Here is a 25,895-nt window from a genome sequence, read left to right as displayed (position 1 = left end):
CCGAACTAACAATCATGAATTTAACATTTGACATCAATCTCAAGATAATGGAAACAAGTGCAGTTGGAATAGAAAGGGCGTTAGTCCATGCCTGTGGAAATTTTGTCGAGCATACAACATAACTAGCAAAGTCAGGAATATCACCCAACCCCTCCCTTAACCTATTTGCATCAACTATAATAGGTATGCCCCTACTCTTTGCCTCTTGCACTACAATCAAAGCAGTCTCATGCAGCCTTCCATCTAAGTAGACAATATTTACTCCAAGTGCTGAAGACAATTTTGATTTGGGTATGTAGACCCTCAGATATCATGGGTGGATATCCTGGAGTGAAAATGCACGTGCGAGTTTTTTTTTTTTTTTTTTTGGTTGTCAACAATGACATATGTGAATGGTGAGTTTCCTCCTTTGGACACCACCATAAAAGATGTATCAACACCATCCCTTTCAAGCTCATCAAGTATTCTTTCGCCATGCGAGTCATCAGCAACCTTAGATATGATCCTTGGATTAAGACCAAGACGAATTTTATCATCCGGGTTTTATCAAAGCATTGCCAGTGTTACCACCTCCTTGAACCTCAAAGCTGGTGCTCTGAATTTTATCATCCGGGTTGGGGAATGAAGCTACAGCAGCCAGGAAGTCAACACTGGCCATTCCAACACCTCAGACAATGCAATTTTTGGGGAGCGGCGGATTCCACATTTTCAGCTTGAAACTTCAATGAATTTCAGGTAGAATAACAGAGGTTTTGAGGTTGTGCACCAAGTAGTTGTGGTCAGAGAGAGAGAGAGATGGGAAGGATATTTGTGGTCAATATGGAAGGGAGGACTTACAGGTGCAAATTCTACATCACGCCATCTACAACTACAACTGCTATTTACCATAGGAGGGTTCGCCGACCTGCTGCCCTCTCTGCTTCGCCGGAACCAAAAACCACCGGTGAAGGCCCCAACCTCGCCGGATCTGTTGCTGCACCGCCAGATCTGCCTTACTGGTCCGTCGCCGGAAGAAGTTACTGCCTCGTATGCTCGCCGCCGTACCCACAACTCGCCGGAGAAGAACCTCGCTGCTACTCACTACTGATGGTTACTACTTAGCCGCCAAGTCTCGCCATCTCACCTCACAGGAGTCACAGCAGCGCTGGTCTAAACAAGATTAGAAGAATAAGACATAGAAAGACATAAAAGCCCTTCTAATTCACGGTCAACAAACGGCTTCATTGACGGAGGATCAAAACCGTCCAACGACTAATAACAATGTCTACTAAGTGGCAATTTTTATTATGGAGGATGAAAAGTGTCAATGCCTCAATAAGTCTAGGACAAAAAATGACATTAACTCCGGAATACAATACAAGAATATTTAATTATGGTTATATTATTATTCTGCCTCACGACCATTATATACTAACAGTACTTGAAAAGAAACTAATAATAATAATAATAATAATAATAATAATAATAATAATAATAATATAAGTGGTAATAATAATATCTAAAAGTAATTAAGTGTTAATAATAATAGTAAGAATATTAACGTAAGAGTTGTAACATAGAATAAATTGTAATAATTAATAACTATAGTCTAAGATTAAATTTGGAATTGTCAGGTAAGATAAACGATCTCTGGTGAAATTAACTCTTAAATAATTATATATCGATTTAAATATTCTTAATATATTACAACAATTCCGTGAAAATACTAGTTATGAGTAAAAAATATTATATCGGATATAAACTCAATTGCTGGATCAATTTTAAAGATAATTTTATTTTGCTAGCAACATTAAGATGATTAGGTATAAAATTGACTTTATTATAAGTATTAATGCACAATCATTTGATTGTTCGTAAACCAGTTACCTCCTCTCTATTAAATTTCATAAATAGGAGCGGTGAGCCCTCATGATCGGATAGAATCATTTAATTTACAAGGAAATTAAAATCTGTGGTTAGTATTTCCCTTATTTGAAATTTGTATTTTTACTGGCTAATTTAATTTTCTGTCTCTCTCTCTCTCTCTCTCTCTCTCTGCTCCAAGACTCAACTTTTCACATTTCGCATCCCTTTCTTCTGTGAGCTTCTTCAAGGTCGCTCAACGGATTGTAGTCAAAGCTCAAAATCCAGATTACAATCACGAATTGAAAGCTTCACAACAGCGACCGACCAACCAACTGAGCAGCCATGACCAAATCTTCATCTCCCCTTCTCTCCCTTCATTTATAATATTCAGACTTTTCAAGAATGATTTAGACTCCTTTGACTTTCCACCCCTCCTATATACAGAGGCTCAGAGCTAGAGCCCCTTTCATTTTTTCTGTTTCACTAAACAAAAGGAGTTGCGAAATTCCCCGGAATTTGGGTTTTTTTAAGAGTGATCAATGGAGAAGAATATGATGATTATCCCGAATTACTATCAGCTTGCAAAGTCTGTGTCCTACCAAGATTCTCTTAAGACCCTTCAAGCCGATATTGATTATGCCAATATGCTGTAGGTTCTCTATCCTTGATGATTTTATTTCGGTTTGAATTTAGTGAAGAAAACTGGGGTTTTTCTCCGTGATGATTTTTGTGGGCTTTTCAGTTTGAATTTAGTCAAGAAAACTGATATTTGTTTTTCCTTGATGATTTTTGTGGGTTTGAATTTAGTCAAGAAAACTGGGTTTCTTTTCCAAGAATTTTGGGTTTGATGGTTAATAAGTGCAGAACATTTTCACTTTCTACTGATTGTTGATTGATTAGTGCAAGTAATGTAGTAATGTGGTCTATTTGTCTTTCTTTTTGTTGTTTATTACCTGAAGTTTGTTGAATTGTGAGTTTGAACAAAAGGGTGAGAGACAGAACTCACAAGTAAGTTTGTTTGCTTGTTTTTTACCTTTTTCATATTGTCTGTTTTCTTCATTGAATTTGGGTTAGTGGTTAATTATTGCAGTACTTGTTCTCATTATAATGATTGTAGATTGAGTAGGGAGACTAATGTTGTCTATTCTCCTTTCTCTATGTTGTTTATTACTATGAAGTACGTTAAATTGTGAAGTACTCCGTATTACTGAGTTTGAGACAGAAGATAAAGTTTTCGACTTTCTATTTACTGTATGCCCATTGCCCAGATTATGATTGCAAAACAAATTTGGCTTATACATTTCATGGTAGCGGAGTAATGGGAAACTTGTGATAGTAGCTTTGCTGGTAATCTGTTTGTCAGGATCGTGTGAACTTGGTGAAATTACGAGAATACTGTTATGTTTCTGTTACAGTAATTATCAGTTTTAGTAGTAGGTTTCAAGTTTCCTGGTTTTGTTATAGTATTCCTAATCGGGAATTTGTATTCTAGCCTTTATTTGCATGAGATTTGTTTCATTCCCTATTGGCTGATCATGTGATATGTGAGTGAATCTGGTGAATTTATGACAGTACTGTCATATTAGACGGTTACATATTGAAAAACCAATAACAATAAAATGCCATTTAGCTATGTGTATATATAGGTAAGATTTCTTGGTGTTGTATTTAATTCCATGAATGGTTACTCACTTTTGTTGCAGGGCAACTTCGATTCCAAGATTCAAAGGTGGAACTCGCTTACAAATGAAATTGGTCTACGATAATTTGGCACCTTTATTTCTGTTCTTGGTCCAATGGATGAACTTTTCTTGTACATGCTTACTCCCGAGCTATCTGAATCTCTTCCATGTTCTTTTATTCGAGGCAAGGATGCATTTCTTCATGCAAGTCGTATTTAATTCCCTGGCAAGAACAAATCTGATATTCTCGCTGATTTGATATGTTCTTCAGGTTTCTCCTGATGGTAAGCGGATGCTTAAATCACATGGAAGGAAAGCGAGCGTAAGGGAGTTTTATGGTATGCGCATTGCTCTCTCTGTCTTGTGTGATATAAATATAGCCTTTTCATGATTGAACAAAAAGACTAAGCTGATAGTTGGACTATACATTTATGTTTTATATGCTCAACATTCACCTATTAAGGATAACCCTTTGCCATCTGAAATAAGCTTATACACAACGTAATTGCAGCTGTGATATTACCATCTCTACTGCGCCTGCATGGTAATTCATCGGGGAGGGATGGCAGCCAAGACGGCGTACAGGAGAAGAGGAAGCATTGCGATGGTGATTTGGAGCGAGAAGATGAATGCGGGATATGCTTAGAGCCCTGCACCAAAATGGTTCTGCCAAACTGTTGCCACGCCATGTGTATTAACTGCTATCGCGATTGGTAGGTCACCTCTTGCTCTCTAACCACATTAATTCAACTGTCAACTTACCATTAATGAATGCTGGATTCAGGAATGTAAGGTCTGAATCATGCCCCTTTTGCCGGGGAAGCCTGAAAAGGGTGGAGTCGGGAGATCTTTGGGTTCTCACGTGTAATGGCGATGTCGTCGACCAGGAAACCGTCTCAAAGGACGACATGCTTCGCTTCCATGGTTATATAAACAGCCTCCCTAAAGATGTTCCAGATGCCCTTTTCTTAGTTTATTATGAGTACTTGATATGAACTGTGTGTGTTGATATAATTGTACAGGAATCTCAAAGATCACCAACCACCCTCCTCCATTAATCAATTCCTAACTTACAATCTTCTGCAGAATAATGTATATCCTCATCATATTTCTTCATAAAGGCTACCATATATTAATTCTCTCCCTTTAGCATTCTCAATTGTATTTATAATTTTTTTTTTCCTATTAATCCCTCCGTCATATTTTATGTGTTTGGTTCGGTTAACGAGACTTGATTGAAGTTATTTTTAATCTAATTTTTCATAATATTAAGTTTAGTATTAATATATAAAAATTTATATATTTAGAAATTACACTAAAAGTACTATTAAACACACAAAGAAATTAAATTTAAAAATATTAAAGAAAATAAACAGAGAAAAAATAGTTAATTTGACTAATGATAAATTTAAAAAATATGGAGTAAAAACGTTGAACTATGCTTCACCTTGCCAGGTGAATCATCAATCGTTGTACCGTGCATCAGGGTGCACATAGTAATGTGCGCCCTGCGCCTCCCAAAACGATATCGTTTTGTTAATTTTAGGTATAAAATTCTGTGTATTCTATTATATAATTCTGTACATTCGAAACATGAGAATTTTCAGTTATAAAATTTTGTGTTTTCAATTATAAAATTCTGTACATTCTATTATATAATTCTATACATTCGAAATATGAATTTTTTTTTTAAAGAGTTAAGAGTTTATGTATATTATGTATGTATTATGTTAGATTATGTGTATTATCCTTTCAAAAAAGATATGTGTATTCAGTTATAAAATTCTGTGTTTTCAAGTATAAAATTTTATGTATTCTATTATACAATTCTATACATTCGAAACATGAATATTCTTTTTTAAGGAGTTAACAGTAGACACGTGAAAAAGTACAAAACGACGTCGTTTTGGGTCAGGACGCACAATGCAGCATTGTGCGCCCTGGTGCACGGTATAATTTGCCGTGAATCATTTACATAAGACCCATTTTTAGTATAATAAAGTTATTTTTAATACATTAAATGTTTACTTTTCTAAGATTCATTATTTAGTAGTATATCAAATAATGAAATCTTTAATACATTAAAATTGAACATTTAATATACTAAAAATAAATATTTATCTGTAGTTCACATTTTTATACAATATAATTTGACGTCTTCCTTGCTGTCTCAAGAAACCACTCAATTAATAATGACATGTTATGAGGTTAAAGAAAAAAAAAAAAAAGAAATGTTATAAGTTTTGTAATTACTTATCACGACAAATTATTCTGTGGACCGTGGTTCACACAGCTGTGTGGACCACAGTCCAAAACAATATTGCTTTGATGTTTATTTATTTTATTTATTTATTATTATTTTTTTTTACTTTGCGTGCATGTTAGAACAATAAATATTATGAGGTAAGATAATGTATTTTATAAGTTAGAATAATGTATTTTTATGTGTTAGAATAATATACTTTTTATGTGTTAGAATAATGAAATTTTTGGGATAAGACGAAAAGAGCTTTCTTCGTCTCCGATGGCGAGATGAAGGAAGAAGGGAGTCCTCCTTTCTTCATTCGTCTCCACCGAGACATGAAGGAGGAAGGGTTGGGGGTGGCAGTCGTTTTGTTTATTTTATTTTATTTTTTTAATTTTAAAGTTTTTAATTTAACAATTATTAAAGTAATTTTGAAAATAAAAGTTAAATAAATTAGCCGGAAATTTTAATGGCAGGACTAAATATGATACAAATTGAATAGTCATGCACCTAATTTGAAAATGTTAATAGTCAATGACCAAATGTTGAATAATCATGCACCTAATTTAAAAATTTTAATAATTAAGGATTAAAACTGATACATGTACTAACAATTTGTTTTTTTTTTTTTTTTTTTTTTTTGAAAGCTACTGGCTCTATTACATTGTAGTATCTGTTCATATACTTTCTCAACCTACTGAAATACAAAGAACCAATAACGCCTCCACTCAAACTCGAACTCATAATCTTACGCCTCCACTCAAACTCGAACTGTCCAATCCGGGTACCATTAGAACAATTTGTTTAATATGGCGTGATTTTTGAAATTTTTTTGTCACGTTCGAACATTTTAATATTTCATCATATCAAAGTGATAAGATAAAAGGCAATTTAATAGTTATAATAAATGTGTGTTTGGTTAGCACAAGTGAATTATAATTATATTATGTGAGAGTAAATTTAATCTTCCACCTCTTACACTCTGAGTTAACAGCTTGTGGAAGAATAATCAACAAAAGCTAAATTTTTACTCACTAAGTGAATTCTTTATTTCTTATGATAAATTTCATTTTTATAATCAATTGAGCAGTGTATGCACATAATTTCCTCATTATTCTATTTAATTGTACGGAGTGTGAAGGTGTTTGAGATAAAAGCTTCCAAACACCGAAACACAGCGGAGGCATGCACCACCGCCCACCGCCTATTATATTGTGCCCTCAGATCACCAGTCACCACGTGGACTTCCACCGCTTAGGCAGCAGCAGCTATATATCCCATTCTCAACTCTTCCACTATGTTTCAAGCCCTAAACAAATGCCGACAACCCCACCTAGCTATTACATACCTCTTCACTCTCATTATTTTTGTATGAAAACATCTTCAGCATCACGTACTCCAACTAACGTAACTTTGAAATTCTGAGCTCAACTCATCAGACTAGCAGCAGCAGCATGGAAGAACACACAGATTTCGTGCGATTTAAGGTATATATAACATTCATATATATTTTGAACAACTGTCAAATAGATTGATTATATTATTGTTTTTGTGCCATTGACTCACTAAATATAAAAGGTGTACAATATCGAATCATCAAATAAACAAAATATGTGTAATTGAGATTTTTTTATAATTTCTGTTAATTCAATTTAAATTGAAAACATTTTAATTTTTCATTTTAACCACTATGAAAGAGAAAAGAGAGATTCTTAGTACATAATCAAATTTTACTCAAAAAATGTCTTAATTGTATAAATTTTACTTGTTTAAGTTCAGTGACTTCCGATAAGTTTAGTGATATATTTAGTAGTATTTCCAATATATTTTGTTGTTCGATCGGATGGCTGCGCTGTTACATTTTCTCGTGTCATGCATGAAAATATGTAAAAATATTAAAATATTGCATGCAATTTCTTGCAGAGAGGCAAATTGCGTCAACCAAAAAACATAATCAAGATTAAGGTATGCATTATATATATATATATATATATATATATATATATATATATATATATATTATTCAGTACCTTCTCCTAAGGTTGAACTCCAATCTATTTTAGATTCTGTTTGTGTCGGGCGGAGCTCAGTGAAAGAGCGAATCCAGAACTAATGTGTTGTTTGGTTGAATGTAGTTGCAATTCAATTACAACACAATTTTTTATTAGCCACTATGTCGAATCACAATGTTTAATTTAATTGGAGATAATTGTAATTCCCTCTATTTGTGAATTTAGAATTAGATTCTTAGACACCATAGGAATTGTAATATAATTTGGAGCAGTGGGAAAAGGAAAAAAAAAAAGAAAAGACGATCCTTTTTCCCATTATTATTATTATTATTATTATTATTATTATTATTATTATTGTTGTTGTTGTTATTATTGTTATTGTTATTATTGTTGTTGTTGTTGTTGTTGCTGCTGCTGCTGTTCAAAAGCATTTTAGTCTTTATATCACATCTTCTCTCCGGTTTCAATAATTCTATTCCTCCTTACAAAATAATGTAATTTGTATTTCTACCTTATTTTCTTTTCCACTGAATTATAATTTTTTTTTCCATAATTCCTTCCTTCCAACCAAAGGCTATGTAAGGGATTTTTGGGTGGAGCTCGGTCTGAAGGTCGGGTCAAATCTAGCACCCTATTTCTCGAAATGTGACAATATAACAAAATAAAGTTAAGGCTTCAACTCACTACTAGCTACTTAGGGTTTTAGGTCACCTTTTGGTAGTGGTAAGCGTTTGATTCTAACATACTTAGATGAGGTCTTCATTATTAATTATGTAGTTGGAATGATGTTTCTTAGTTATTATTGAGATTAAGCTGATATATTGCTTTTTAATTTTCATAATTAAACCAGAGAACATCTACTCCTGATGATGTAGCTGCTGTTCTTGCAAAGGTTAATTTGTATTCTTCTACATACCTCTTTCACTTCATATTCAATTTATACACCCACTGTACGTACTGTTGACTCACTTAATTAGCTTGCAGGCTGCAGCATATTCGATCTGGATTTTTAATCTTCCTAGCTACTTCAATTTGTTTTTATATACTATATCTGTTTCTTATAGTTCACTGATAGATGTTTATAATTAATTTGATATATATATAATTGGCAATCTTTAATATAATCTTATTGTATGGATGTTAGGAGAGAAATCGAGACAATAATAAGCATACAAAAGGTGATGATGAGGAAGATGAAGCCAAAGAATATGGAGATGTTTTAGATTTTGGTGGTGAGGTGAGTGGGAAGAATCGCCACATCACCCATGGTTTCCATCTGGTAGAAGGGAAGATGAAACATGGCATGGAAGATTTCCTAGTTGCAGAGAATAGGAAAATGAAGGGCTATGATCTGGGTTTATATGCAATTTTCGACGGCCATTCGGGGCGTAAGGTTGCACAATACTTGCACACTCATCTCTTTCATAACATATTGAAAGAGGTAATTATAATTGAAGTATGTAGCCTAAGCTAATGATAGTTGGATTATATTGCACATTTATGTTTATATATATTATATTATATGTGGGCACTTCTCTTTTTATCGGGTGATACCAAAATGAAACATATATGTGTGCTGCAATGCATGCATCTCAACTAAAAGTCTAAGCTGATAGTTGGATTATTACACATATATATATTATATGCTCAACAGTAATGGCACTTCAATTCGACTTCTTGTCTAGCCATAGTAATCCTCGAGCTGAGGTTGCAAAGTTTACATAATAATCTGTGATATCGTGTTTGTTCTATCAACAGCCTGATTTCTGGGAAAATCCTGCATCCGCCCTTAAGCGAGCATACAAAAAGACAGATAATGAGATCTTAAAGAACGTGGTTGGTGCTCGGGGTGGCTCCACGGCAGTGACTGCAATATTGATCAATCAGAAGCAGCTCGTTGTAGCCAATGTCGGGGATTCGCGTGCAGTTCTTTGTCGGAATGGGGAGGTAAAACAAATAACAGTTGATCATGATCCACTCAAAAGAAAGGAGAAAAAGATGGTTGAGAGCAAAGGAGGATTTGTTTCTGAAAAGCCAGGTACCAGTGTAGGATTCTGCTAATCATAACATTTACTCATATCTTATTTGATTCTTACTTAAGGACCTTTGATATAGTGAACAAAATATATTGTACATTTACTCACAATGGATAGCTATATATTGTTGATATTATTTTTGGGAGTCACAAGGAAAATCCACCACCTCTGCTTGAGGGTGTACATTAAATAAATCTCGCCCGTGGCCCGTTTAAAGATCGATAAATCAGACTAGATTGTTCATAGCTAACCAGCTTAAACTAAGAAGGTCAATAGGTCATTTTCACCCGGAAATAAGTCTCCATTTACTTGAGGACCGACCTTGGATATAGTGAACAACACTATAGTGAACAACACTACATTTACTCACAATGGATGGCTATATATATATTGATGATGTTATTGAATGTGTTTAAAATGCAGGAAATATTCCTCGTGTGGACGGGCAGTTAGCGATGACGAGGGCGTTTGGAGATGCAAAACTCAAAGAGCACATCACTGTGGAACCTGATGTAACAATTGAGAAGATAGACAAAGAAACAGAATTCATAGTTCTGGCAAGTGATGGCTTATGGAAGGTAACAACTAACATTAGGATGTTTGTTGGTATCAATATTTGATCCATTATTTTATCATATATATATGGCACCCCGGCCCGAACAATGAAATCTAGAATCAACATGAGAACCAAAGGTCAATGGTTCGATCCTTGGCTTTGAGTATGGAGCAACCTTATATCTCCAGGACAGCTGTCTCATCCAATGACCCAATAGAGGTGCCTACATACAATTCAGCGAGAAGTTTAGTCACTGTGTTCGAGCCTTAGGAAAATAAAGTTCAATCTTCTTCTTCTTAATACTCGGTTATCAAAATTTCATGCTCTCTATTATTTTGACATTACAGGTCACCTCAAATGAAGAGGTAGCAGATTGCATCAGAGAGATGAAGAGTGGTCAAAAGGCAGCTGAGGAGTTGATTGAGGAGGCGCTTTTACGAGGTAGCAAAGATGACATTTCTTGTGTTGTGGTGAAGCTTGGCTGATTCCCAAACTCTGGGATTTGTAGTCCTCACTGAATTGCTAATTTCGTCTTCCCTTTTTGGGATTATTGTAAATTTTATAGTTAATGCTAAGAATGTGCTGAGGGTGAACTTCCCAGATTTTGTGCTTGTCTTTTGAGGTCAGATGATGTTTTCAGGTTTGTTTTGTGTCTCTGTTTGAGTGGATCTCATGTAAAATTGTTATTATTAGGGTTATTATTATAATAGTACTAGTAATTAAGGTTATATATGTTTGACATAGCTAATTTAAAAGTTAGTTTTATGGAATTTAAAAGTTAGCTGTTAGTTTATTTTGAAATACTATTTAAGGTAGCGTTTCAAAATAAGTAATGATGAATGGTATATTATGGTTTATTGTCTACAACTCGGTACGAGAAGGAATGACCAATTTGAGCCTATTTATATTGATTCATTATTCTTGGATTGAATTTATTTATGATTTAATGTGTAATAAAGATGGTTAATATGAGGTAGTTTAGAATTTTTATTCTTTGTAGGGCTTTTAGCCTAAAATATGTATTAATAAATCCCTCATATATGAGAAGGGATAAAGCAATTTTTATTATCCACAAATAATATTCAGCAATATAACATTGATATTTTTTTTTTTTCATATTTTCTATATTCTCATATGATTGTGTTGACTAGCCGTTGTACTTCAATTTTTTTTTTTAAAAAAAACCAACAAGTTATTATTTTAAATTTTTCATGGTTTACCAAACATAACTTATAACTTATTTGTATAAGCTCTAAAATAAACTATACCATATAGAGCTCAAGTCTTTAGTAACTTTTGCCTAGCTAAACTAAGGCTTAATAGAAATGTCCAAATGAGATGATTCAAGTAGAATTGAAAGGCACCTGTACGGTTCGGATATGCGAGCTGGTGGGTCCCGGAGCGCTCCTAGAGCGGTTGGGGATAGCGGAGCGGTTGGGGATAGCTGGCTTGTGCCGGTTGACGTGAAACCACGACCACTGGGAGTCAAGCTACGTGTTGTTGGGTCAGTGGATGGGGGACAGGGAAGTGGGGGTGTCACACCCATGAGTATGTCTAAGGATGAGTTGGTGGTGGCTACGGTGAAGTGTCGTAGGCATGGGACGGAGGGGGGAGAGGATAGTGGAAATGATGAGGTAACGATCGCTGCTGTTTCAAAAAACTTGTCCATGGCGGGAGCTGGTGCCCAGCCCCGCCCATCATCATGAGTACTTTGAGCTGGAACTATCGTGGTTTGGGCAATCCACACACAGTTCGACAGATTGTGGGTCTAGCGTCCAGTAAGAAGCCTGATTTTGTGTTTTTGATGGAGACAAAGGTGCCACGGGTACATGCAGAACGGATCCGTGTTACGCATGGGTATGAGGGTTTGTTTTATGTTGATAACGATGGATTGAGTGGAGGAATGGCGCTTTTATGGAAGAAGAATAATACGGTAAGACTATTAAGCTACTCGCAGAGTCATATTGATGTGGAAGTAAGCTTGTTTAATAGGTTATGGCGCATGACATGTATCTATGGTATCCCCGAACGAAATAGGCGGGAGGAGACATGGGATTTACTTCGCACTCTGAAGGATAGATCCTTGTTGCCCTGGGTGGTGATAGGGGACTTTAATAATCTTCTATATCAGCCTGAGAAGAAGGGGGGAAATCCGTATCCTAATAGTCTGTTACGGGGTTTAGGAGATGCTGTGGATGACTGTGGTTTGATGCAAATGTCAATGAGAGGCCACCAATATACGTGGCAAAAGGGAAAGGGGACGCCGAATTGGATAGAGGAAAGGTTGGACAAGGCTCTAATAACGAATGATTGGGGTTTGATGAATGAGAATGCATGGTTAGAGAACATTCGAACCCGGGATTCGGATCACTCAATCCTTTTCCTCAGTATTAATGCGATTTGCATGCCAAGGGGAAGGGGGCCGCGGAGATTCAGGTTTGAGATGGCTTGGCTGTTAGATGAGGGGTGCAAAGAAGTAGTAGAAACGGCCTGACATGAGGGGAGAACGGAGGGATTGCTGCATTGTCAGCAGTTGTGTGGGGAGAAGTTAATGTGGTGGGGGGAGACCAGTTTCATAAATTCGGAAAACGAATTAACCAGCTACAGCAGAGGCAAGATGCCATACGGAATAGGCGAGATTTGGTGGCGCTAGCTGAGTACCAGCAGATTGAGAATAACCTGAAACGAATAGAGGCCCAGGAGGATGTGTTCTGGAGGCAGCGAGCCAAGCAGCACTGGCTACGCGGGGCTGACGCAAACACAACATTCTATCACAGGTATGCCTCTGCACATAGGAAAAAGAACTTTATTTCTAGTATTAAATGTGATGCTGGTAACTGGGTGGAGGGGGATGATATGCATTCCACTATACTGAATTACTTTGACAATATTTTTGCCTCTAATGGATTGAGCTGTGATGATCCGCTATTTGGGGTCCTAACCCCACGAGTCACGTTAGAACAGAGTATGATGTTAGACCGCCCTTTTGAAACTGATGAGGTTAAAGAGGCTCTTTTTTCAATGTATCCGGATAAGGCACCGGGTCCGGATGGGTTAAACCCGGGTTTCTACCAACAGTTTTGGGAGATAGTGGGAGGAGATGTATCTGGCTTTATAACGAATGCGTTGAATTCCTGTGTATTCCCTGAGGGATTAAATGATACTAACATTGTTTTGATCCCTAAGAAAGAGATGCCTGAGACAGTTGCAGATTTAAGGCCGATTGCGTTGAGTAATGTCATTTACAGAGTTATGGCCAAGATGATAGCAAATAGGATGAAAACACTAATGGGAGGATTAATGTCAGAATCCCAGAGTGCTTTTATCCCGGGAAGGCTAATCACTGACAACATCTTGGTAGCGGCAGAGGTAGGGCATTATCTGAATAGAAAGCAGTGTGGTGTAGTGGTTTGGAGTGCATTGAAGATAGATATGTCAAAGGCCTATGACAGAATGGAGTGGAACTTTCTAGAAAGGATCCTGACTGTTATGGGTTTTAGTGAGAAGTGGATAAAGCTCATTATGCTGTGTGTAACGACTGTTAGTTATACTGTAATGGTCAATGGTATAGCAGGGGGCGTGTAAAACCAACTAGGGGACTCAGGCAGGGAGATCCTCTCTCTCCGTATCTATTTATTATTTGTGCAGAGGCTCTCTCGATGATATTACAGTATGAACAGTTGGCAGGCTCTATACATGGATGCAGAGTAGCAAGGGGGGCACCGCCTGTATCACACTTATTTTTTGCGGATGATAGTCTCCTATTTTTTAAAGCAAATATCCAGGAGGCGGGAGTTATAAGGCAGTGCCTTGCAAGGTATGAGAAATTGTTATATGTTTTAGCAGAAATACCTAGGAGAATGACAGGGCACAGGTAGCGATTGTCTGGGGGTGGTGCAAGCACCCAATTTTGGGAAATATTTGGGCCTACCTTCCTTTGTAGGGAGAAATAAGAGAGCTGTTTTTTCATATGTGGAGGAGAGGATCAGGCAACAAATTGGTTCGTGGAGTAAAAAGTTACTTTCTCAGGCTGGTAAGGAAGTACTGTTGAAAAGTGTAGCGCAATCTATGCCTACCTATTCAATGAGCGTCTTTTTGTTACCTGAGACAGTTTGTCAGTCAATTGAGCGAACTATGAATAAGTATTGGTGGGGGAATGAAGAGACAGGGGAATACATTGGAAGGCTTGGGACAGGTTGTGCATACCAAAAAAGTATGGTGGTATGGGTTTTAAACAGCTAAGGGCTTTTAATCTAGCTATGCTGGGAAAACAGGCATGACGTTTTTTGACGGACCCAGGAACACTCGCAGCTAAAATCTATAAGGCAAGGTATTATCCCACAACCAGTTTTACAGATGCAACTATTGACAATTGCCCAAGTTACTGTTGGAGAAGTATAATGGCAGCCCATGCAATGGTAGTCTCAGGGGTGCGAAGGAGGATTGGGAATAGACAGACAACTTTAATATGGGGGCATCCGTGGTTACGAGATAATCCTAGCCCATTGATTCAAACAGAAATGCCAGAACAATTGAGGGAGGCACGGGTTGCAGGATTAATTGATTTACAGACTCATACCTGGGATCCACATATTTTATCTGACTTGTTTATTCCTGAGGATGTGGAGCGAATAAATATGATCCCTATTAGTCCTGATTACGAAGACTCATGGTATTGGATGAGTGACCCAAAGGGGACATATACAGTCAAGAATGCCTATAGGCATATTGTGGGTGACTATGAAAATAATCCCGCGATTTTCAATAAATGGATTACAATGTGGAAAGTAAAAGTCCCCCCAAATGGAAAACTTTCTTGTGGAGAGCTATATGTGACATTTTGCCAACAACCATTAACTTGATATTTAAAAGGGTGGAGGTGGACCCAACATGCCCAATGTGTGGTTTAGATCATGAAGATGTGTTACATGTTTTAGTGCTATGTGAATATTTTAGACTTGTATGGAATATAACACAATTGCCTATCACTAATATTATTGCAGACTCTTTTACAACATGGTTAAAAGGGGCTATGGCGGTCTTGACGGAGGAGCAGACCCGGTTGATGGTAGCAATATTATATTATATCTGGAGAGCCCGGAATTCAGCTGTCTGGAAGGGATCAATGACGCGGCCTGTCCAGTTTGCCAGAGCAGCAACTGTAGCGCTACAGGCATACGGCGCTGCCCAGGCCAGCCGTACCGAGCCGACAGCGGCTTCGGAGCATTTAACCGAACCAAGGGAGGGCGGTCTACGGTGTTATGTGGACGCGGGTTACCGACACGACACAGGCGAGGCTACGTACGGCATGTTGATTATAGCGCCAGATGGCTCTTTTGTGGCAGCAAGGAATGGCAAATTACAGATTTGTTTTTCACTACTTATGGCGGAGGCCCAGGCATACAAGGAAGCACTGTCCTGGTTACTTGAACGGAACAACACATCAGTAAGTTTACTCACGGATTGCATGGAATTGACTACGATTATCCGGCACCAACACACGCCGATCCATTCGTACGTTGGGGTCACAATTGACCAATGCAGAACACTTATGTCTTTATTTAATCGTATTACTTTGGATTACATCTCTAGACAGGTTAATTTACATGCGCATACTTTAGCTTCGTTAGCTTTTACACAGGATCAAGCTATGTACTGGGATGCTATCCCACCTAACGCTATTTCGGCTATGATTCATTAATACAATCGCAAGATTAACCTTCAAAAAAGTAGAATTGAAACGACAAGTTAAAGGGCTACAACTTTTTACATATTACAAAATCTAATTCAGGAGTCTTTATGGTCAACCACTACGAGGAACAGAACACTTGTATTGCACTCGTATTAGCAATGGCAAAATGTGGTACGAGGCTAGCACAGGCTCAATACGTGTGTACGGGGCTTGTATGCGGATGCGAAAATAAGCAAAAGGAGGATTTTGAGGCTTTAAAAGCTTAAGACACCGAGCTAGATTCCGGGTGTGGGGAGCTTAGCTTCTAGAACATTTTTCTTCAGCTTGTACTTTGACTTTGTAGAGAGAGAAATTGTCTTAGGAATTCTAGGTCTCAACTTGATCTGAAATCTTATTTGTAAAAATTTAGAGGATTCTTACTTTACAATTGTTGAAGGAATTAATATTGGATTGCAATTACAACTAAGCTATGCTTCTTCTTATTGATTTCAATTACAATTTACTTTTTTCCAATTGCTTTCAATCATGTTTTCATCTACATTCCTTGGTGTTAGGAATATAGCGGAATAACGCGGAAGCGAATGAATCGAAAATTGAGAATTATAGAAGTTAAATAATAGGAAAATAATATAAATGACAAAATATAATTACTAAAATGGGAAAGTAATATATATATATATATATATATATATATATATATATATATATATATATATTAATCTCTTAAAAGGAGAAAACAAAGGAATATATATATATATATATATATATATATATATATATATATATGCTACGTGAGGGACAAAGAAAGAAGAAGAATGAATTAAATGTTGAATTGATGTGTATTTACAAAGCATAAAGATAAAGCCTATTTATACATTGCAATTAAGAGAGAAATGCGGCATGCAGGAGGATCAACGACGTAATCGGAGAGAACGTGCAAGAAGAGGCTGATGCGCACATGCGATGTGGGTGGACATGGTCTGAAGAATTTTGAGCCACACATTATTTTCTAACAATCTCCACCTTGGATCAAATTCATTGTAAAAATTAACAATCGGAACAACCAACTAAATTCAAGCATTGTTGGGACTTAGTAATAGGTAGAGGCTTGGTGAGCATATCTGCTGGATTCTCCAATGTATGAATCTTCTGAACGGTTATATCTCCTGCAGTTATAACATCTCGAATAAAATAGTATCTGGCATCAATGTGTTTGGTTTTGGCATGATATGTATCATTCTTGGTGAGATGGATAGCACTTTGACTATCTGAGAACACAACGGTCTGACCTTGTGAAACACCAAGTTCCATAACCAAACCTCATAGCCAAGTAGCTTCTTTGACACCCTCTGTGGCTGCAATATATTCCGCCTCAGTCGTAGATAACGCAGCAATAGACTGAAGCGTAGCTTTCCAACTGATAGCACAATTATAAAGAGTGAAAATATAACTGGAAAGCGATTGACGTCTGTCAAGATCACCACCATAATCAGAATCTACAAAGCCCACAATGTCAGTAGATGCAGAAGAATTTCGATCAAAAACCAAGCCCAAAGACGAAGTACCCTTTAGGTATCGTAGAATCCATTTAACGGCATTCCAATGTTCCTTACCAGGGTTATGCATGTAACGACTCACAACATTTACAACATGAGCCAAATCAGGTCTAGTGCATATCATAGCATACATAAGACTTCCAACAGCACTAGAGTAAGGAACTTTTGACATATAAGCCACATCAACATCAGACTTAGGGCATGAACCAGAGGATACCTTAAAATGTGCACCAAGTGGAGTAGACACAGGTTTACAATTAGACATATTGAATCGATCGAGCACCTTCTCAACAAAATTTTTCTGGGATAGATAAAGTTTACCCGCTTGACGATCCCTGTGTATCTCCATGCCAAGAATCTTCTTTGCTGCACCAAGGTCTTTCATCTCAAACTCATTGCTTAGTTGAGACTTCAAGTCATCAACCAAAGACATATCAGTGGAAGCAATGAGCATATCATCAACATAAAGAAGCAAATACACAAAAGACCCATTAGAAAATTCTTTAAAATAGACACAGCTGTCATACTGGCTTCTTGAGAATCCTTGCCCCAACATACACGCATCAAACCGCTTATACCATTGCCTTGGAGCTTGCTTTAGCCCTTAAAGAGATTTTTGTAGACGGCAGACACAATGTTCCTTCCCAGGAACTTCAAATCCCTCAGGTTGGTACATGTAAAGTTCTTCATCAAGCTCTCCATGTAGGAAAGCAGTCTTTACATCAAGTTGCTCCAACTCCAAATCAAAAAGAGCAACAAAAGCAAGTAGAACATGTATAGAAGTATGACGAACAACTGGAGAAAAAATCTCGTTTAAGTCAATACCTTCACGTTGATCAAAACCTCGAACAACTAACCGTGCCTTCCACCGTGCTTTCTCAACCCCAGGAATGCCTTCTTTCTTTTTGTAAATCCACTTACAGCTCAATGGGCGTTTACCTTTCGGCAACTCTACCAGCTCCCAAGTCTCATTCTTATGGAGACTTTCCATCTCTTCTTGCATAGAAACCAACCACTTGGACGAGTTGGCACAGGAAATAGCCTCAGAATAGCAGGATGGATCACCATAAACCTCCTGTGCAACTGAAAGAGCATAAGCAACCAAGTGGGTTTCATCATCACTGGCATGCCTAGCAGGTTTTTTAATTGTCCTCCTAGGCCGATCTTGAGCAATAGAGTACTCTCGCTGTGGCTCGACGAGAGGTGCGGTACTTGTAGATGCATCATTTTTAATATTACTATCAACAGTAGTAACACTATCATTAGGCCTGAACTCAAACTCCACCTTCTACCAGTACTCTGCGTCTCACCTGTACTGGGAACTTTTCCAGAAGAAAGTAGTGCATCATCAAAAGTGATATCACGACTCAGAATGATTTTCTGAGAATCAGGAGACCATAGACGATACCATTTTGATTCAGAAGCATAACCAAGGAAAATGCATTTGACAGCTCTCGGGTTTAATTTACCCGTACTTGAATGAGCATAAGCAGGACATCCAAAAACTCTTAAGATAGAGTAGTCAACAGGATTACCTGACCAAACTTCTTCTGGAATTTTGAAATCAAGAGATGAATGTGGAGATCTATTTACCAAATAGCAAGCAGTAGAAACGGCCTCGGCCCAGAAATCACACCGTTTCCATAACCCAGCATTAAAGAGCATACAATGAGCTCTTTCCAATAGAGTCCTGTTCAAACGTTCGGCAACACCATTTTGCTGGGGTTTACCAGGCAAGGTCTTGTACCTGGCAATTCCATTTGCCGCACAGAAGTCATTGAAATCTGACTCACAGAACTCCAAGCCATTGTCTGTCCTGAGCTTCTTGACTTTTTTCCCTGTCTGAGTCTTCACAAGTATTTTCCACTTTTCGAAAATAGAAAATTCCTGATTTTTGTGTTTCAAGAAATAGACCCAGACTTTACGGGAGAAGTCATTAATAATATACATGAAATATCTACAGCCTCCCATAAACTGGAATTTAGTTGGTCCCCATAAATCTGAATGTATATATTCCAATACATCTTTGGTACGGTGTGTAGCAGTAGAGAATCTAACCCTCTTTTGTTTCCCAAAAACACAATGCTCACAAAATTGTAATTTACCCGTACCTGAATCACCAAGGAGACCTTTCTTGCTCAGGAGATGCATGCCTTTCTCACTCATATGCCCAGACGCATATGCCATAGTTGAGTGAGATCCGCATCAGACATTGATGAGGATACCGCAACTGAACCTGTCACAGTACTGCCATGCAAGACGTACAAGCTTCCAGAACGAGAAGCTTTCATGAGAACAAGAGAGCCTTTTATGACCTTCAGAACTCCACCTTCAGCTATGTACTTGCACCCCAGAGATTCTAAGGTGCCCAAGGATATCAAATTGCGTTTCAAATCAGGACTATACCGAACATTGGTAAGAGTCCTGACAACATTATCATGAGTTTTAATCTGAACACTTCTAATTCCACTAACCTTGCATTGGGTATCATTACGCATCAAGACAACTCCACCATCAACCGGTTCCAGAGAGATGAACCAGTCTTTGTGAGGACACATGTAGAATGTACAACCAGAGTCCAGAATCCACTCAGTTTTGCTCCGTTTGTCACCGGATCTAACAGATAACATAACATCGCCTTCTGAATCACTTTCAACAACACTAGCTTCAGTAGACTTCTTTTCTCTCTCTTGCTTGTTTTTCAACTTGAAGCATTCAGTCACATCGTGACCCTGCTTCTTGCAGTACTTACAGGACTTGTTGGACTTACGTCCTTTGGACTTGGATCTAGATTTTTTATTGATACTCTCTGTTTCAAGTGAACGACCCCTTACAGTCAAGCCTTCACCTTTGTCCTCAGATTTAATTTGAAAGTCAAACTTTTCTTTGGACAACAGGTTTGACTTAACATTGTCAAAAGTAAGGGTATCACTGCTATTGCCATACAACATAATTTCTTTGAAATGCTTGTATGATTTAGGAAGAGAGACAAGCAATAAAACAGCATGACCCTCATCTTCAATTACGACATCAACATTCTCCAAGTCCAATAAAATAGAATTAAATTCATCCAAGTGAGATTTAATCGAAGTACCTTCCGTCATACGGATTGTGTACATGAGCTCCTTCAGGCGCAGCTTGTTCGCCAGAGATTTGGCCATATAAAGCGACTCCAGCTCAGACCATAAATCTGACGTAGTCTTCTCACTCACCACCTCACGTAGAACCTCTTTAGACAGGTACGATTGAATGATTGAACGTGCCTTGTCTTCCAAATCTTTCCAATCTTCATCTGTCATTGCAGCCGGTTTCTTCTTCTTCCCAGCTAGCGCTTTCTTCAAACCGTTTTGGGTTAAAACGGCTTCCATATGAACCTTCTAGATAGAGAAGCTAATTTTCCCGTCGAACTTCTCGATATCGAACTTAGTGACAGTCGACATCTTTGAAAATAATTCTCAAATAAAGAGCTCTGATACCACTTGTTAGGAATATAGTGGAATAACGTGAAAGCGAACGAATCGAAAATCGAGAATTATAGAAGTTAAATAATAGGAAAATAATATAAATGACAAAATATAATTACTAAAATGGGAAAGTATAATATATATATATATATATATATATATATATATATATATATATATATATATATATATATATGCTACGTGAGGTACAAAGAAAGAAGAAGAATGAATTAAATGTTGAATTGATGTGTATTTACAAAGCATAAAGATAAAGCCTATTTATACATTGCAATTAAGAGAGAAATGCGGCATGCAGGAGGATCAACGCCGTAATCGGAGAGAACGTGCAAGAAGAGGCTGATGCACGCATGCGATGTGGGTGGACATGGTCTGAAGAATTTTGAGCCACACATTCTTTTCTAACACTTGGCTATGCATATGTGACAATGTGTGGCTAGTTTCTTCGGGATTTGGATTAGGTTTACTTGTAATGGTGCTAGAATGTTTTGTATTGCAATTAGAGAGTTACCTAATGTATTAACTTGATCCTTGTTGGAAATGAAATTTGTATAGACTCTTGCATGATATGGTCGCATCATACAAGAGGTCTAAGAGATGTGTAGTTGCCAATTGATTGGGACTACACTAAGCCTTTTCACTTTCAATTTTCACCTTACGTCAAGGGACGGAGCCCGGAAGAAGATGTGGACACAAGGTGTTCGATAAAATGAGTCAAGTAATTAAAGTTGCTACAAAAGTAGAACTCAAATTACTTGATAAGCCAATGACCGTATTATGGCTTTGGCATTGGGCAAAAATCTTCCAAGGGTCATGATTAATCATTACACTACTCCTTATACCTAGGACCATTTGGATGCATCCAAGCAAGAAACACCTAATCCAAGTCCTTCAATCCTCATTGCTTATTTTACTTGTTCATTGCTTTCTTACCTACTTAGTTTTTTTAGTGTTACTTCTTGTTATTTCTCTTATGTTCTTGTATCAAGTGTTGCGACCTAGCTTTCTATCGTAGTTGTGCTCTTGTTCTTAACCGCACACCATTCAATTTTCACCGCTATCCTTAGAGAACGGCGGCATCCCGAGGAAGATTCTATATTACTCAACCTGTTTTCCATCCACCGCTTACTATGATTGTTAATTGTGAAGTTGTGATTTCCATTGTTTGGCCCTTATACTTGTGTTCTTTCTTGGCTAATTCTTTGTCTTACTTGAGGACAAGCAACATTTAAAGTGTGGAAGTTGTGATGGGTGTCAAATTGTACTACTTTTAGGGTGCCTTTAGCAGCTAATTTTGGACTGGATTTGCTTTATGTATGCTTAAAATGTCCAAATATGTAATAAATTATGTTGAAGGACTAATAAATTACGAGCAGCATTACATCATAATAGGGATTAAAATTCTCAAGTTCAAAAAGTCCATCTCTATTGTTACGAGTAGCGTCACACTTGTAACATGGTTCGTAATGAGAAGCATCAGAAAGTCATCTATGATGTTACGAGCAGCGTTACGCTTGTAATAGGGTTCGTAATGGGAGAGATCCGCGAGTGATTTCTGCTACTATGAGCATGCTTTTCACACATGACTCCGGTTGTAATTGAAGGCATCCACAAGACATTTCTACTGTTACGAGGCATGTTACACTCGTAACAGATCGCCTAACGCAAGCTGATCAGGGAATTATAAAAGGGAGAAGATAGAATTTTAGAATGAGATTTTTTCTTTCTTTTAGAGACTCCTTAGACTACTTTAGAGAATCTTTTACCTTTTACATTTGTAGCACTTTTTAGATACAATTTCTTGTCAATTTCACTTTCCAATTACAAGCATTACCTAGATTCAATTTCAAGGATTGAAGACTCCATTACCAATTTCATCTCAATATAGATAAGCCCAATCTTATAATTTCATTTCTTGTAATTTTAAAATTTTTGCTTTGATTGTTTTGATATTCTACTAGTGATTGTTATGGATTGTGCTTTTGATCTTGAATCTCTTGTCATTTCTATTTGCAATATGTGTGAGTAGATGACTTAGGAGGAAGATAGGGATGTAGATTAGAGTACACTTTGGAGATATGATCTTGAATTGGTTGAGTAGGGGTGATGAGATTTGATTTGGATGATGTTGATCAACATGATTGAGTCCCAATTAGGAAGTGACAACCATATCTAGGTACAAGCTACGGGGTTGATGAACCATACTTTACTTTGGTGAAAAGGGAAGTGTGGGATGTCTAGGACACCAAATATTTTATGAAACCTCTTAGCCACTTATGAGTCATGAGAATGTCCTTTAATTTCTCTAAGAGTGTGGAATGACCTTGAGAAAGGCTTCCTCCCGGTTATATGACATCCATTATCTAATCAATTGACTCTTTTCCGATTCAATTGCATTTCCCTGTCCTAATCCAAGTTCTTATTCCCCTTCGCTTTTTCTTTTATTGTTATCCAATTCCTTTGTTAGTTGTTTTCATTATTTGCATTATCCAACCATTAACTTTGGGCTAGATTTCCATTAAAAGAGTTAATACCTTGTGCTTGAGAGACAAAAAACTTAACTCCTCTGATGTGAGGATACCTTCTCACACAAATCAACATCTAATATATTCTTCATCAACTTGGCTTTAATTCATGTGACACAAAATCCAACTATTTAGGAGGTTTTGCAACATCAACATCACCGGGAAGTCACATTTCCTACTGAGGATGTTGAGAACTTTCACTTTGATGTGGCCGCGACGTAAGGTTGAAATATGGAATCACCTATTGACCAGCACTCTATCAAGAAGCTGAAGGATTCATTTGGTTGATGATGAAGTTAATGTTTTCGGTGAAAATATAGAAGCACCACAATTTGTTGAACTTACTAATATTCTAGTTCCAAGTTCAACAAAGCTCACTAGCTGCTGATTTAGCTAAGACAGCTAAGGAACAAAAGATCATTTTCAAGAAAATAAAGAAGTGCATGAAGAAGTCTATTGATGAGTATATTGCCACAAGGAAACTAATTTATATTCAAAGCACTACTTTAGATTCATTCAAAGAAGATACTAAGACTGAAAGGAAAGAAGTCACCTAACACTCTGCAGCGGATGTAGGAGATGCTCAACAGAATGTGGAAAACCATCAACTATATAACTTCCAAAATTGAAGTAGTTGAAAGTAAAATGAGAGCAACTAAAAATCAAACAACATTGTATGGAAATCAAATGATGATTAAGCAGATACAAAACAAACCCTAAACGTTCTAGATAGAATTGATAATCTTACTCAAGGGATGGTAAGACTGCACGAGAAAGTTGATGCATAGATGATGCCAAAAATGGGGAATGAGTAAGTACCCCTCGAGTTGTTATTGAAATGCCTTCCTCAAGTTCATAACAAGCCATTGTGCCACATCCTTCAAGGGGTAAGGCAACATCTATTGCCAAAGGAAATGGACAAAGTTATGGTAGAATTGGAAGATTTTCTAAGTTGAAGTCAGCGAAGGAGTTGAAGCTGTATGGGGGATATAAGAACGGTAAATGGGTACATCCAGAGAGGTACTTGATGTGAAGCCTTCTTACTTTCCCGTATAATATATATATATATATATATATATATATATATATATATATATATATATATATAAAATATATTATGGGTCTTATTTATGTAGTGTAAGTGGACTAGGTCCATTAAGTAATTGGTTGGACTGGACATTTAGGTTTAAGTCTTATTCCACCAATGTGCCTATATAAAGATTGTATTGATGGGATACAAGATACATGATTTATTATGGTACTCATGCTGCTTAGAAAATACCAGTACACAATCTAGGGTTCTGAGTTATGAGACAAAACGGCTAACCATATTCTGCAAATCTACTGTTCAAGAGGCAATACAAATATGATATCAACCATGACTGGAGATCTACAGTGCTTCCGCTTCCGCTACTACGAGTTAAGTTTCTCGTAGATTATTGTCTGTATAGTTAGATCATATTTAGATCTCACATTTGGTATCGAGAGCCTTTATAATCTATGTTTGTTTGATTGTTTTGCCTAAAACAATATTAATGTTATGTACATCAAGTTTAGTATATGCTTTGGTTTTCAATTACATTCATCAAAATATGCATATAAAATATATCTTTTGATATAATTAAGCAAAATATTACGTATATTTTGAATGAATTATTTGTAATTGGTTTAATCGTTTAAGACGGTTAAAAAATTAATTTTAATTGATTTTGAACTACTAATTCAATTTCAACATTAAGAAGGATTTTAATTTTTCTGAAATTTGTGCCTGGAATTGTTTATTTGCCGATTCACTTGCTGAAATTGTGCGCTGGAGAATCACCGTTTGTTTCGCCGGATTTATTTTTTTTTTCCCGGTGAATTGATTTAATATGCGAGTCCGACGGAGAGGCAAGCGGCATAGGCAACTTGATGCAATCTTGCTACTGCAATTGGTACATTTCCTATTAAAGCAATTTACTTTTATATTTATTTACCATATATATTTATTTGCCTTATTTCATAATTAATTTTACTTATTAAATTTTGGTAAATGGAAATAATGTGGTTTAAATATTTCCATATCAGTATTATCATATTTAATATTTTATATTATTTTTGGCAAATGGTGGCAAATGGTAAATATATGATAATTGCTTGTTAACCTCTCAAAGTGAGGGGGGCTCCTTGTGCGCAGTGAGCACCGGTCTAGCCTCTATGGTTCATGTTCAGTTGAGTCACCATGATTTACATCCTCCCAAATGCTCTGTCGGGCCGGAGTGTGG

The 25,895-nt window shown here is 37.0% G+C and overlaps 2 protein-coding genes across 4 annotated transcripts; both read left to right on the top strand.

Annotated features, from left to right (window-relative positions):
- Window positions 1-1,966: 1,966 nt before the first annotated feature.
- On the top strand, window positions 1,967-4,710 carry LOC109157232. The gene is made up of 5 exons (XM_019305131.1): window positions 1,967-2,494; window positions 3,549-3,711; window positions 3,799-3,865; window positions 4,039-4,240; window positions 4,312-4,710. Exons 1-5 carry the CDS (start codon window positions 2,385-2,387, stop codon window positions 4,520-4,522), a joined length of 753 nt encoding a protein of 250 aa, XP_019160676.1. The 5' UTR covers window positions 1,967-2,384; the 3' UTR covers window positions 4,523-4,710.
- A 2,389-nt stretch (window positions 4,711-7,099) lies between these two features.
- On the top strand, window positions 7,100-11,034 carry LOC109157305 (probable protein phosphatase 2C 58). 3 transcript variants are annotated; one of them, XM_019305204.1, is made up of 7 exons: window positions 7,100-7,259; window positions 7,696-7,737; window positions 8,635-8,676; window positions 8,929-9,225; window positions 9,543-9,822; window positions 10,244-10,398; window positions 10,724-11,034. In XM_019305204.1, exons 1-7 carry the CDS (start codon window positions 7,227-7,229, stop codon window positions 10,859-10,861), a joined length of 987 nt encoding a protein of 328 aa, XP_019160749.1. In that variant the 5' UTR covers window positions 7,100-7,226; the 3' UTR covers window positions 10,862-11,034. The 3 variants fall into 3 exon arrangements, with proteins under 3 accessions (XP_019160749.1, XP_019160748.1, XP_019160750.1); XM_019305203.1 differs by having other exon boundaries at window positions 8,929-9,240; XM_019305205.1 differs by lacking the exon at window positions 8,635-8,676 and having other exon boundaries at window positions 8,929-9,240.
- Window positions 11,035-25,895: the final 14,861 nt, after the last annotated feature.

The sequence above is a fragment of the Ipomoea nil genome, unplaced genomic scaffold (genome assembly GCF_001879475.1).
Source record: "Ipomoea nil cultivar Tokyo-kokei standard unplaced genomic scaffold, Asagao_1.1 scaffold2779, whole genome shotgun sequence".
Taxonomy (NCBI): domain Eukaryota; kingdom Viridiplantae; phylum Streptophyta; class Magnoliopsida; order Solanales; family Convolvulaceae; genus Ipomoea; species Ipomoea nil.
This window is presented reverse-complemented; position numbering and strand designations above follow the sequence as displayed.

What these genes read in the sequence shown, in the direction of transcription:
- LOC109157232 (XM_019305131.1), top strand. Translation starts at nt 2,385, where the DNA reads ATGGAGAAGAATATGATGATTATCCCGAATTACTATCAGCTTGCAAAG. An exon ending in TCCATGTTCTTTTATTCGAG is followed by an intron (nt 3,712 to 3,798) that starts GCAAGGATGCAT and finishes TATGTTCTTCAG; the next exon opens with GTTTCTCCTGATGGTAAGCG. An exon ending in GAGCGTAAGGGAGTTTTATG is followed by an intron (nt 3,866 to 4,038) that starts GTATGCGCATTG and finishes ACGTAATTGCAG; the next exon opens with CTGTGATATTACCATCTCTA.
- LOC109157305 (XM_019305203.1), top strand. Translation starts at nt 7,227, where the DNA reads ATGGAAGAACACACAGATTTCGTGCGATTTAAG. An exon ending in CAGATTTCGTGCGATTTAAG is followed by an intron (nt 7,260 to 7,695) that starts GTATATATAACA and finishes AATTTCTTGCAG; the next exon opens with AGAGGCAAATTGCGTCAACC. An exon ending in TAGCTGCTGTTCTTGCAAAG is followed by an intron (nt 8,677 to 8,928) that starts GTTAATTTGTAT and finishes TATGGATGTTAG; the next exon opens with GAGAGAAATCGAGACAATAA.